This window comes from Lipotes vexillifer, unplaced genomic scaffold (assembly GCF_000442215.2).
Source record: "Lipotes vexillifer unplaced genomic scaffold, Lipotes_vexillifer_v1.1 scaffold2542, whole genome shotgun sequence".
NCBI lineage: Eukaryota > Metazoa > Chordata > Mammalia > Artiodactyla > Lipotidae > Lipotes > Lipotes vexillifer.
In genome coordinates this window covers 95,466-110,638 of record NW_006773210.1, presented here as the reverse complement: position 1 = coordinate 110,638, position 15,173 = coordinate 95,466, and the positions used below count along the sequence as shown (strand labels likewise).

At 37.0% G+C, this 15,173-nt stretch overlaps 1 protein-coding gene across 1 annotated transcript in view; it reads right to left on the bottom strand.

The window, feature by feature from the left end:
- MED13L (mediator complex subunit 13L) overlaps positions 1-15,173 on the bottom strand; it is a 136,161-nt gene that overhangs the window by 55,455 nt on the left and 65,533 nt on the right. The window contains exons 3-5 of the mRNA XM_007448160.1: positions 7,917-8,062; positions 4,859-5,053; positions 4,304-4,492 (exon numbers count right to left, since the gene is read on the bottom strand). Coding sequence (XP_007448222.1) covers positions 4,304-4,492; positions 4,859-5,053; positions 7,917-8,062 — 530 coding nt within the window. The remainder of the gene's footprint in view (positions 1-4,303; positions 4,493-4,858; positions 5,054-7,916; positions 8,063-15,173) is intronic.

Here is a 15,173-nt window from a genome sequence, read left to right as displayed (position 1 = left end):
ATTCCTGCTCCACAGGTATTGGAGACAACTTACATGGGAGGATTCAAACATGACAATATTAAAAATATAAACATGCATGGGTTGTTTGAATTTTTAAAGCCCAATGCAGTAAATAAGTCTCAAGGCAGAACAAAACAGTAGAGGGAGCTTTATGCTCATGTAGCTAAATGGCTGTGTAACATCTGCATGCAGCCCTGGGTAAGAGAAAGAAATTCTTAAGAAGGTCAAATTTCAAATCTGTGTGTAGAACTGTTCATCCTTATGCCTAACACTACTTATGAAAGCTTAATACTAAAACACTGAAAGAAGCTGACTCAACATTTTATATCAGAGGATTAAAAATTCACGGTTTCTCTCTAATAACTCCACTTAGTTTTTCCAACTCTACTTGCTATTACAATCCATTTTCTACTATGTCCACTATAATTGCTGATAATAAGTATTTTACTACTTCCATCTCATACAAGACAAATACTGAAGTCAATTTCCAGTATTAAATTCTGATTCAACTACTTTTATCTATTTGAGTTCATAAACACATTGTGGATTTTACTCTTGACAGAACTACGATGCAAAACATCTTGATTGAAATAATCAATTTTAAGTGCTCTGAAAGGCCTCCACTGTCGTGTGAAAAAGAAAGAAACAACCTTATATCACAAACTAATATTCTTGGTATCACTGCAAAAAAACCATTATATGAGTTGAATGGGTAATCCCAGCTCTATTTTTTTGCGGTACCCGGGCCTCTCACTGCTGTGGCCTCTCCCATTGTGGAGCACAGGCTCCGGGCGCGCAGGCTCGGCGGCCATGGCTCACGGGGCCCAGACGCTCCGCAGCATGTGGGATCTTCCCGGACCAGGAAGCATGAACCCGCGTCCCCTGCATCGGCAAGCGGACCCTCAACCACTGTGCCACCAGGGAAGCCCCTCAGCTCTATTTTTTTAAAAAAAAAAGAAAAAACAAACCCCAATGCTTACATTCTAAGGAAGAGAAACTTTCTTGTTCTCCAGAGAAGTACTGTTATAATACAAATGAGATAAATTCATTGTTACCTTTTATCTTAAAAGTTCTCTGACTTGGTTCATGGTACAAAATAAAACATTTTGATTTTACAGTGGATTTTCAAATGCCTATTATAAAACTAGGCAAAGTGAAGAAACAAAGAGAAGTAGATAACAATAGCCCTTTGCCCCCAAACACCCTACAATACAGCCAAACAGATCGTAAATCCATGGTATCATAAGGGAATTATTTATGGCGAAAACAGGAGAGGGCATGGGGAAAGCAAGCCACAAAATCTTTTCTGATTAAAGTTGGGTTAACGCTTTTCAGTAGCTTTTAATGATTTAACTAAAATGTGAGTTAGACCTTATATGGAATTAAATGAGAACTGTACTCCATGCTGTTAAATGCATATTGAATGTTTCTTCTCACAATTATCTCCATAAACAGAAAACACAAGCTGATGTACCTATCCACACGAGGCAGAACTGTTTGGCCCTCTGAGAATCCATGCTAATCTAGGAGACTCTTGGCCATTTTAAGGGGCAAAGTAACCCACTTTGTCCTATGTCTAGGAAAACACGGCAATGCTCAACATCAGTCAAGTGCAGAATGACAAGGCTGAGCAGGACTCTTGCTGATGGAATATGAGGAGTCCTATGCTGTAATTCAACATTATTATGATGTATAAACTTGGACAAATTAATTTTATTTCAAATATATCAGTCACTTTTATTTAGTTTCTTTTGTTTGTTTTTGGGAATGAGGAGGCATCAAGAGATTTATTTACCCAGGGCCTAGCACAATGACATACACAGAGTTAGAAGGGAAGAAATCTAAACATCTATAGTTATAAAGTACACACTTGAAACCCACCATAACAAAACAACTTCTTTTTTTTTTTTTAGGTTTACTCTCTTTTTTTTTTTGCCCCACACGGCATGTGGGATCTTAGTTCCCAGACCAGGGATCGAACCCGTGCCCCCTGAAGTGGAAGCACAGAGTCCTAACCACTGGATCACCAAGGAAGTCCCTAAACTTCTTTTTTTTGAATTATGGATTTAGAGTTCTGAACTGATCAAAGGTCAAGGCATCATGCATACAGCAGGCATTCAGTTTTTTTTTTTTTTGGTACGCGGGCCTCTCACTGTTGTGGCCTCTCCCGTTGCGGAGCACAGGCTCCGGCCGCGCAGGCTCAGTGGCCATGGCTCACGGGCCCAGCCGCTCCGCGGCACGTGGGATCTTCCCAGACCGGGGCACGAACCCGTGTCCCCTGCATCGGCAGGCGGACTCTCAACCACCGCGCCACCAGGGAAGCCCAGGCCTTCAGTTTTAAGGTGAACACAAATTTCACTAAGTACCAGGCAAAACAAAAACAAACATAAACAAAAACTGATGCCAACTTATGTAGTGTAACTGTTAAAAATCCAAATCCAAGCTTTGATATGAAATATGATTAACATTTTTCAAAATACTGATAATTCTAGACTTTTAAAAATATATCTTCTCTATGATATTATTATAAAAAACTGTACAAGTATTTTTATGCTTTTTCAGTTTAATGTAGTTTTTTTTTTTTTTGCGGTACGCGGGCCTCTCACTGTTGTGGCCTCTCCCGTTGCGGAGCACAGGCTCTGGATGCGCAGGCTCAGCGGCCATGGCTCATGGGCCCAGCCGCTCCGCGGCATGTGGGATCTTCCCGGACCGGGGCACAAACTCGTGTCCCCTGCATCGGCAGGTGGACTCTCAACCACTGAGCCACCAGGGAAGCCCCAGTTTAAAGTAGTTTTAATAAAAACTGATTGACGGCAAATCCTTTCATAAGAGATCATCCAAATTCTCTGCTCTACCATATTAGAGCCAGACGTAGTACATTTTTTCACCATCTTATTAACTACAAGGCTCTTAAAAACAAAGGCTAGGGACGTCCCTGGTGGTCCAGTGGCTAGGACTCCACGCTTCCACTCCAAGGGGCAGGGGAACTAAGATTCCGCAAGCCATGTGGCACGGCCAAACCCTCCCTCCTCCCAACCCCCCAAAAAACCCCAAAGGCTACGTGTTGTCCATTTCTGTCTCCCACACAGTATCTGAGTAATTCCTTCCAGATAACTTAATACTGTGTGCTGAAACTGGAGTTTTGAGCACTGCTTTAAATTTCTTACACTACTGTTTTTATATTGCTTTATTGTTTACCAAGCACTGTCAAGTACATGATCTAATATATATAATAACCCTGGAAACTATATAGTATTTAACAGAGAAGGAAACGTGTTCAGAGCAAGTATGAGAATTAAATAAGGTCACTCACCTAGTAGAAACTACAGCTAGGTTTTAAAATTAGATTCAATCACAAAGTCTATACTTTTCCCCAATATATTACTTAACCATGAACATTTACTGAATGCCACTACATGCCAAGCACTATGCTAGAAACTCTGAAAAACTATCTTATCTGACCCTCACGAAACTCACCACATGATGAGCATGTATCATGCTTGATAGTTTGTTTTCAAAGTTTAGCGGCCAAGGCTTTACTTACTCCTGCCAACACGGCCCACATTAAATACCTATAATTAATCTCATTTCAGCTCAAGTATGATGAGTATCCTTTTCTTAGTGACTAGATTTTCAATTAAAATGAAGTCAACTACAACAAAAAAGTTAATATAGGATATATACTACTCAACAAAGAAGGCAACATTCTCCCAAATTAAACAATTTCTGTATTTTTCCAAGAAGGAAGAATGCTGAAATTGACAAATTTTTCAAATGTAATTAATATTTGTCATTACTGTAGACAAATACATTATTGAAAGGACAAGGCATTTATTCAGAGATCCTGGATGTTAGACTAACTTTATAATATAATAAGGAAAGAGAATTCATCCAAGACTTGTCCCTGGCTGGCAACAGCCAATTGGGCAAAGGCATCAACTATTCTCTGATTTAGTATTTTCCTTTTTTTTTTAAAAAAAAAAAAAAAGGAAGAAAGAAAAGAAACTCACATCTTGTCTCCTAAATGCACCCACATCAGTATAAAAGAGCAGATGCACATGGAGAACTTACGAGAAACAATTAAACTGTGTAATTTGAGTAAAGACTAATACAGGCACAATTAAAATTCTGAGCTCATAAATTCTGTTTGTTTACAATTTTCCTTCTCCATTTTGTAAAATCCCCACACTACTCTATCTCCATCTCTTCCACCAGGAATTTCTCAATGTGTTTTCTCACGTGTTCCATGGCAAGGGAACTACACGATTTTCTGGGATCTCTTCCACACCTGGACCGCACTCACCTATGACAGCCTGTTCTGGAGAGGTGGGCGGGGTGAGCGGCATCCCACAGTTACTTGGGTCCTTCACACTACCAAGTCCCTGCTGCCCAACTGTAATATGGCCTCCGGTACCAGCAACACTCTGAGGAACTGGGAGGTCATTCTGAGAGATCAAAACAAAAGCTGAAGGATAAACCATCCGAACACCACCTGTGAGGCAAGAGAGAGAGAGCACCAGGCCTGAGAAAAAGTTCACACTCGACCGCCAAATTCATTATTCCAGTGGTCAGAGTCAAAGCTCACTAGGTACTGCCAAAAGTGATAGGTTTCGTCCTTTCATAAGTTAATAGCTATTTAAACATGTGTTCCAACATTATCATAATAGCATTTGGAATACGGGGACCCTTGGTGCTTCAGGCAAGGTAACTACTCAGCAAATACCACTGTGTCAAGAGAATTCAAAAAGATGGGAAAATTATGGAGATTATTTTTGATGAATCTGAATGATTATCTCTTTAAATTAAGGAAGATGAAGAAGACAGAATTAAGTTCTTCAGGCAAAATATTTTCTCTTACCAACAATTACTTCTACTGCCACGGGGAAATCATCATCATACCCCAACTCCTCCTCTTCTTTCAATTCTTCTTTCTTTTTCAGCACCATTGGGTAGAAATACTGCCATTCCTCAATCAACTTACGGGTGGCTGGGTCTGACATCTTGTATGCTTGGCCTGTTAGCGTGCCATTTAAGCCATAAGGACTTACCAGTACTAAAGCAGAGAGGAGAAACATATGTTACAGATCACAGTAATAATTCCTGCTTAAGTGTAATGCTACATGTATGGTAATTTTTAGGGTGAAGGATAGTATCACTTAATGTATATTGCTCTTTATTCCCTAACTCCTTTTAAAGTGTAATTTTTAAAACTTTCTCATTTTAGTACTTCTTATTTATATGCCTCTCAACTCAAATTAATTTTTGAAGGAAATCAGATGGGGGACGTATAACACTGTCTGACAGCTATATCAACACACAATATATAAACTATCTATACATTAAAGCATATAAACATCTGTTTGGTAATAGCTTATACAATGTGAATACTGAATCTTCCATGACAGAAGAAGACCATTCAATACATATACCCCAAAACCAGTCTAGGACTTGAACATTCTTCCTATGGTTTCCTGAGACTTCATAAATATTTGAGGTAATTTTAAAATAATATATACATAAAACATCTAATAGCAGGAAAGCCTTAATGTACCAAGTCTGAAACATAATGTTATGTATAATTTCAATTATGACTGTTCTGCTGGTCTGCTGATTAAACAACTCTAAATAAAATTTATTTTATGCAAAATAAAGGACTCAAAGTCCCTCTCTCTCTTATTCTTTCACTGTTTGACCTTGATGTCATTTTCACTGAGCTAGACACAAAAATGTAGCTAACGTAATACTGTATAACTCAGCCAGTTCTTAGTCTCATGGTGAGTATTTTGACCTTCCGAATAACACTTTTCTGGGGAAAAAGGTCACTTTTCCTTAATCCTGATTTATAAAAAAATCTCAGCATAGGCATTAACCAGGAGGTCCATTTTGGGGGATGGCTTTATTTTTTTAAAAGCTGGATGATGTATCACATCAATCAAGACAGAGATGGCTGTAGACATCACATATTTCGTGTTGCCTTTCTGCTGTTCCGTACTGATCCAAATGGGATAAAAATACTGATCTAACCAACACACATAATCAAGGGCAATTTTCCTATTTTAACACTTCTAGGAAATCTCCACATCAATATGGTTATGTTCACTATAATTATCTATATGCCAACACCTGCCCTAAGAATGTACCTTCTCCTCACCAATCATGGGAAATTGGCAGGATAATGCCCCACAAAGTCTTCCATGATTCGAGGTATTAGTAAGAAACCAGTAAGATTTAAAATAAGTAGTCTATAGGGACCTGGTATTGCAAATACTATCTTTCCTCATGACTAGTAATGCCCTCTGCTATTATCATAAGTAAATGCTTTTATTTTGCTTGACAAAATCTAAAGTCAGGGACTTCCCTGGTGGCACAGTGGTTAAGAATCCTCCTGCCAATGCAGGGGACATGGGTTCGAGCCCTGGTCCAGGAAGATCTCATATGATGCGGAGCAACTAAGCCTGTGAGCCACAACTACTGCAGCCCGCGTGCCTAGAGCCTGTGCTCCGCAACAAAGAGAAGCCACTGCAGTGAGAAGTCCACGCAGCACAACAAAGAGTAGCCCCCACTCACCACAACTAGAAAAAGCCCGCGCACAGCAACAAAGACCCAACGCCAAGAAGTAAATAAATAAATAAATAAATAAATAATAAATAAAATCTAAAGTCAGATGATCCTCAACACTTTCAGAGTCAAGGCAACACAGTATTTAAATAATCTCATGTATTACTATCTGAACTGCCTTTTAAATGACTCTAGAACAAGGAAACACGGTATTTAAATAATCTTGACACAGTATTTAAATAACACAGTTTTTAAATATGCACATACTGTACAACTCTTAAGTGTACAGTTTGAGAATTGGGTCATTTCGAATTACATAGTAGTTCATACATAAAACATCCAAAATTACAGAATAATAAATAGCTTAAAATGTGTTGCAAGATGGAGGAAAATGTAGGTTCAATGTTCTTTTTTATCTTAAAAAAAAAACCTTAATAATCCTTAAGGTAAGAAAAAGATGCTTTCATCAAATTAAATCAGAATCATTTGTAGGAAACCAAAAAGCCATCATAAATAATAGGCTAAATACTCATTTGACAGACTATTATATCAATAAAAATACTTTAGTCAATTTTATTTTTAAAAAATTTGAAATTACATTTTGTGATATACCAAGACTGTTTCAACCAGACATCGCTAGAACTGATAAATTAGATTGAACTAAAAAAGATATTTCTATATGGTTCAATTTAATATTATAACATTTAAAGAGTTATTCATAGAAAATTATGAATTCCAAACACAAAACCAAAACTTTAGAATGCACAGCTAGAGAAAAAGGGACATAGCATCATTTTGGTGATATCTAGGTGATTAGTTGAGAACTAATGAAAATATGAATGTAAGTTAAATTACAACCAAATACCTACAAACAATGTAGCCTGTAATTAAAAGAAAATAAGATATTAATATCAATGAAGAAACTACATACTATACAACTCTAGAAATTTGATTTTGGTTGAAATTTCAAATAGTACAAAGTTTAACAGTAATTTTCTGTAAGTCATTACATTCCTAAAACCATGGGACAATGAAAACCTTTAATTTATAATATTTGTCAATCACTCATTGGATTATATTTTTCAAATACTTATTAATCCTCTTTTTATATAAAGGAAATTCTCCACATTTTATTCCTCGATACACATAAGACCATGTTGTATGTGAGAAGCTTTTAGTAAAAAACTAGCAAGCTATTATCACTTACTTGTGGTCTTCTCTTTCTTCTTCAGAAATCGATCCTTATTGCTTAGCTTAACTCTTCAAGATAGTATCTCATTCTGTAAAACCTTACTGGGAAAGGTGGCTATCCACTTGGTGGGGAAGGGTGGAGAGCAGGGACATCATCTTTTACTTACCTTGAAATGGTGCAGGTGAAGACTGAGCCATGTGTATATGCTCCTCATTGATCAAATAAATTGGCTGGTGTTGGGCAATCTCCACACTTGTGCATACATTACTTTCCCCATGAAGAAAGAATGTGAAAGCACAGGACAAATGCTCACTGAAATAGAAAAAAAGAGAAACTCAGCTCTACATTTTCATAGGAAACAGGTGCTAGAGACAGGAACTACAGATGTGACACAGCTTTACTTTATTACCATCCAGCAAAGCCTGCCCCTGATGATATTAATAAGCACAAACTTTTAGTTGACTGTGGACAAATAACAATAACTTGACAAACTAAATTTAAAATGCCAGATAAATAGAAAAATTAGTTATGTTCCACTCTGAAATTGAAAGCTATTGTGCAGAATGCTTTCTGTTTCCTTTGCATAAAGTCTCCTATGCCAACTATAAACTCCTAAGGACAGAAGAAGAATCGTAACATTTTTCTACCTTCTCATGTATTACTATCTGAACTGCCTTTTAAATGGCTCTAGAACAATGACAAAAGAGTTCTGCATATGTTTGGGATGACATAACAATAAGATCAAATTTACAAGCTTACAATGTTACAGTAAGGTTAAAATTATTGACCTAAAAACAGCAATCAACAACCCTGCTGTATGTAAATTCCCCGTATACAACTGCTAAGGTAATATGAGCCTCTAAATGGGCTGGTAATCTATTATATTTAATTTTTACAATTTACCTCTGATCACAAAATTTTATTAAAGCATTCCACTTCTCCATTTTCCACACAGTTAGCTAAAAATTGATAAAAATGATGTGTCTTGGAGAAAAATAATTTCAAAATTAATATAGTGGCACATTCTTTCAAAGTTGTTAACTTTGGTCCTAAGCCACCCATAACATCTCCATTTCTCAAGACAGCTTATAAGAACATTTGCCTGATGAACCAAAATCACTGTATTCCAGGCAACCACCATTTAAAAACTCATCTCCAACATTTCCTTCTTTTCAAAAGTTCTCTAAAATATTATAAAGTGTACTTTGAGTACTACTCAAAAAATTAAAATTTAAGTATAAAATTATAATGCTTTACAGAAAAATTGAAATAAAAATGATAAAATTTTCACTCTATCCCACAGTGAAGCATATATATTCTTCCTTGACAAGTATGTTGAGATGATCTGAGAAAATTTTGTATTTTACTAGAATGTGAAAATTCGTCAACAGGAAACACCTAGTCTTGATATTTGGGTATTTAGCACAACAGAGTATCTTTTTTTTTAAAATTAATTAATTAATTAATTAATTTTTGGCTGTGTTGGGTCTTCGTTTCTGTGCGAGGGCTTTCTCTAGTTGCGGTGAGCAGGGGCCACTCTTCATTGCAGTGCGCGGGCCTCTCACTATCGTGGCCTCTCTTGTTGCAGAGCACAGGCTCCAGGTGCGCAGGCTCAGTAGTTGTGGCTCACGGGCCCAGCTGCTCTGCGGCGTGTGGGATCTTCCCAGACCAGGGCTCGAACCCGTGTCCCCTTCATTGGCAGGCAGATTCTCAACCACTGCGCCACCAGGGAAGCCCCACAACAGAGTATCTTAATCTTAAGATAGCAACTAAAATTTTGTTAAGAATTTTGAAAAATTTAAACATCTCCTTAACACCATACATCTAAGTTTCAAGTTCACAAAGAGGAACAACGCATGTAATTTAAATGTATGTAAGTATAAAGCAGTATCAATAGTAAAAATGTGCTGTCCTTTATTTATGGAAATGACACTGAAAACATATCATCCTCCATGCACAACATTATGCCAGGCACATAAGAACACCAAAATATAGATTAACTGATTGTGGATCTGTAATTTTCCATTTGTAAAATTCGGTGGAGGAGTTGGAGCTGACTTATCCCTACTGTGCCTACTATCCAATGCAGTCATCAGCATATTTATAAGACAACTGGTTAGAGTTACAGATACTGAGTACAGCCCAGAGTATGTTCTCATTCCACTGAACACAAATGCAACCAACATTTGTCTATCAACCAGTAAGTGAGGAGAATGGTGCAAGAAGCCTGAAGTGACAACAAATAAAACACGATCCTTGTCCTCAAGGAGCATATAAACTAACAAAAGATTGATATAAATGCATATTAACAAAATAAAGCCAAGCACAAATACAGAAATAGAAAAACCGAAATGCCACGGGAAGGCTAAAGGATACTAATATTTTCAATTTGGACGATCCAAATGCTTTAAGAAGATGAAATCAAATGAAAGGCTGATTTCAGTGCAGAGAGAAAAGAAAAAGAGGAAATATGAGGCAAGGAGTAGATGCAGTGAGAACAGGACATAGCTTCGAAATTCTAAAAGAAGGAGAGACATGACATGATGGGAAAGGAGTCTGGAAAAGAAGTCAGAGGTCACCCTTGAGACAACCAAAAAGTCTTGCATGTAAAAAATAGCAGGGAGCCGATTTAAGGTTTGGTTTTTAAAAGTCAGCTAAGTCTAAAGAATCGTGATAAAAACCTCAAAATAGCATTCATCTGAATTTGCTATGTCCCAAAAGACACAGAGAAGCACAAATGAAAAAGGTAGGAAGTGAATCAATGGCCTATTTTTTATATTGATAACTTTAAAAACAAAACATGTTTTTTTTAAAAGAGACAAAACTACACAAGAAAAAGAGCAAGTTATGGGTGAAATATAACAGAAGCCACCAGTAACTATATAATGTTTGGTATGTTACTTCACTGCTCCGATCATAGTTTCCTCATATGTAAAATCAGCTGCTGGCACAAATTGCTGGGCCCCCCAGAAGTAATAATTCAGAAGGTGCAGGATGGGCCCCAAGAAGCTAAACTTCTACCAAGTTCTCAGTGATGCTGCTGCTGCTACTCCTAGCCCAAGGACCACACTTTGAGAATCACTGAACTTTATGGTACATAAATCTTTTTCCAGCTATAAGATTTATTTTTCTCTAACATTACATGAAACAAGAGGGCAAGAAGGACAACTCTGACACTAGAGAGTAGAATTCTCCTGAAGTATACACTTAAAAACCTGATAATTTTGGTTGCCTTTGGGGAATGAAGTGGCATAACCCCAGGGTAAAGAAAGAATTCACAATATTCTTTTATGCTTCTTGCATGTGGGGCCATATGTCACACAGAAGTAATGGAGGCAAGATCTGAAGGAAGCCCCTGGCTCTCATCTTATGCAGTGTGCTTGCTGGCCCAACCAGAGGAATCCACAGGGTTTCATCTCGCCATTCGGCTCTTAGTTGAAGTCTGCTGAGATCATCTTTGATTTTGATTCTGTTACCCAGCATATAGGATATTTAATCAGCAAGCCATCAATATCTTTATTCATGTCATTGCCAAAAACGGTGAATAAGACTATACTGAGGAAAGAATCCTGTGTCATTTTATGAGGTAATTCCCAAGTTGCAAATTCTCCCAAGTGCTGCCACACATTTACTATTTCTTGTGTACAAAGGACAATCTAAAAGATTATGTCAAATGTCTTTATAAAATGCAGATACATAACAACTACCATATTACCCTGACCTAGAAACCTGCCGAAAAGTAAAATTCAGGTAGTATGATACAGAAGTCAACCCCCCTAATCTACAGATGAGAAAATAAGGATAAAAACTGTGGCTTGCAAATGCCATTCTTAGAAACACAGCTGGAATTAGACTTCAAATTTAGTGATCTTTCCTCTAGCTAGATTGTCTATAAATGAGAATACTAATTTGTCTCTACCAACTTATATTTTTAAATAGGTAAATGAGATCAGAATTGTGAATGAACACTGAAAACAAGTTCATTGATTACAATGAACTTTGTAACATTTATTACAAAGTTAGGAGGTAAAACTTATTACAAGCTTCATACACGTTCTTGCTTCTTCTCACCTATTACCCACTTTTACCTGAACCTTTAATCACTCAACTCCATCTATTTCATATACTCTCTCATCATCTGAAAATTGAAAAGGGCTTTAGAGATGATCAGGCTCAACCCCTTTCTAATTCGGGGGAAGGCAAATCTGTGCCCAAAGTTACACAATAGTTTAGAGCACAGTTGGAATAAGAATTCAGGTCCCCCTCTTAACATGGTGTTCACAGTGCATTCATGATGTTTCTACCTTCGATGTTTCTACCTTAGGTCAATGCTACCTTTGCCCTGTGTAATACATTCCATCATCAGCATGACCACATACTTCGTAACTTAAGTCACTCCCTGCATCATTTCTATTAACCCCCTACTGCCATAGACCAGAAGGTACTATTCAAATGAATACACATTGTAATTTCACCCTAACTAAAGTTGGAGCCTAACCTCTGTTATTTTAGGGTGCTCCACTTAACAAATATTCCAACGTTCTCAGCTCCGTTTATTCTCCCCTCTTTACTCAGTAAATAAGGTCTGATGTAGGCAATTCTTCATTTAACCTCCTTTTCGCCTTAAACGTGTATGTAGTTACACTTACCTCACTCTTCCCCAGAATCCTAGAGGATTACAGATCTCCTTTTCTCTGTAAAAGTACTCCCATTCTCATTGTCTGCCACTCCTGAGTAGTCTTTATTTCTACCTCTGTACTTGCTCTTCACTTGAGCATGTTACTCCTTTAGGGCTCCTTTATCTTTCTCCCTCTATTGACTAAGATCAAATAATCAACATGTAAATAAAATGATTAGTAATAGTAGTATTAATATTAATATCACTAAATAACCTGTCTATAAATAACTTCTGTGTTATAAAAGAAATTTTTAAGAAGAAATAAATAATAAATATACTAAGATATAAAATAAATGGGAGTGCTATTTTAAAAAGGGATAGGTCAGAGAAAAACTTTTCTGAAAGAAGGGGGAGCATTTAAACTGAGGTGTGAGTCTTAAGAAAATTATATGTGCAAAGATATTGAATTAGAGATATTTCCTTTTTAAAAGGAAAGGAAATTTTAAAAAGGAAGTTTTTAAAGCATTTATTCTTGAAAAAAATTTATTATAGTTGATTAAAAAAGGAAATTTAAAAAATTTTTAAAACATTTTAATGGCTGCATCATTGTGAAAATGAAGACAACTGTAAGATGAATCTGGAAATATGGATATAATTTGTTCCCTGTCTATCAAAAAGATAAAGATCATCAGAATGGCTGAAAAATAATAAATCCATCTAGATAATGCTTATACAAGACATACAAAATCAAACCACACCAAAAAAAAAAAAAAAAAAAAAAGAGTAGAAAATGATATTCCAGGTAAATCCAAATAAAAATAAAGCTGGTACAGAAACAGCAATAAACAAAATATTTTTAAAACTTAGGTTCATCATTACAGAATAATAAACAGAGAATCCAATAAGAAATTTAAACAATCCTGAGTGTGTAAGTACACAGCCATATGGTATGCAACATAACTTAAGAGATATATAAAGAAAAAAATGGTAGAATTACAAGGAGAAACTTATAAATCTTTGATAAGTATTTTAACACATTTTCTCAGTATTTAATAAGCAAATTATTCAGAATACCAAAAAAAAAAAGACAAAAATATACAAACTTAGATATATATGTTGGCTTTCAAGAAATAATCTATTCTCTTTCCAAGGACACATGGAAGATGTACAAGAAAGGACTGGGAACTAGGATACAAGACAAGTCCTAAATTTCAAAGAATTGATATCACACAGACTATACACTCTTTAATCCCAGTGCAATTTAGTTAGAAATCAACAGTTTAAAAAATAAAGGTTAAAGTAAAATCCCTTTGTTTGGAAACTTGAATATGCACTCCCTAAATAAACCATGGGTTACAGAGGAAATCACAATGGAAATCGAAAAATGTGTAAAACTGAATGACAACAAAAGTGATACATGTCAAAATCTGAGAGACACTGTGCTTTGAGAGTAATTTATATCCTTATATGCCTAAAAGGAAGTCTTAAAATAAGTGAGATAAGCTTTCAAATCAAGAAGTTGGACAGGGAGACAACAAAAAAGTCAACTCAATGGAAATAGAAGGATGAAAGTAATGACAAAAACACAAAAACTTAGGGTGGGGGGGGAGAAGAGAGGCAACAGAAATGATTAACAAAATCAAAACTTGGACTTCCCTGGTGGTGCAGTGGTTAAGAATCCGCCTGCCAGTGCAGGGGACATGGGTTTGAGCCCTGGTCCAGGAAGATCTCACATGCTGTGGAGCAACTAAGCCCATGCGCCACAACTATTGAGCCTACGCTCTAGAGCCCACGAGCCACAACTACTGAGCCTGCGCTCTAGAACCCGCGAGCCACAACTACTGGGCCCGTGTGCCACAACTACTGAAGCCTGCGCGCCTAGAGCCTGTGCTCCGCAACAAGAGAAGCCACCGCAATGAGAAGCCCACGCACTGCCACGAAGAGTAGCCCTCGCTCGCTGCAACTAGAGAAAGCCCACGCGCAGCAACGAAGACCCAACACAGCCAGAGATAAAATAAATTAATTTAAAAAAAGAAAGGTATCCTTTATTAAAAAAAACAAAATCAGAACTTGTTCTTTGAGCACACTAAAAGAAAACAAACCACCAAGCCAACTGATTCGAGGAAGGGAAGGAGGGAAGATGCCTATGCAAGGAGGGAGGGTCACCATCAAACAATCCTGAAAACCAAAAAGAGGAAGTAACCTGAGGTACTGACCACTGGGTACCAAGACTGGACACTTACTGCAAATGCCTTTTTTTTGTTGTTCATGCTGTTCTTTTGTCTAGAATAAACTTCCCCTCTCTTTCATCTAATTCCTACTCATCTCTTTCAAGAAATCATCTTTAAAGCCCCAGAATAGGCAAAATGCTCCCAAACTACCCTATATATCTCAGTCAAAGCACCTCAGTGTTCTTAAGTTTTATGTCTAGTCCATCTGACTAACTTTTGTGAGGACAAAAATCATGTTTTATCTATCATTTTGGACACCCATACTTAGCATGGTGCTTGGACTGGGTAGATGCTGCATTAATCACTTACTTGAGTTTGTGATACTTTGTAACTTTCTTCTAAAATTTTCTGGCATTTTATTTGGAGACTGTGAAATAACCATGGAATTCTGAGTCATGAGACAGGGAAGAATATGAGGGAGAAAAAAAAGCTGTGATATTCCAGCCAAGAATTTATTAGGGGAAACCTACCCCTAGTCTTGAGAATTTCTGACGATCCCTCTATCTGTTCTTCTAGAGGGAACCTGCTCGGGGGATATCACTGACAGCTATGGAGTATAATATGGTATGACTCT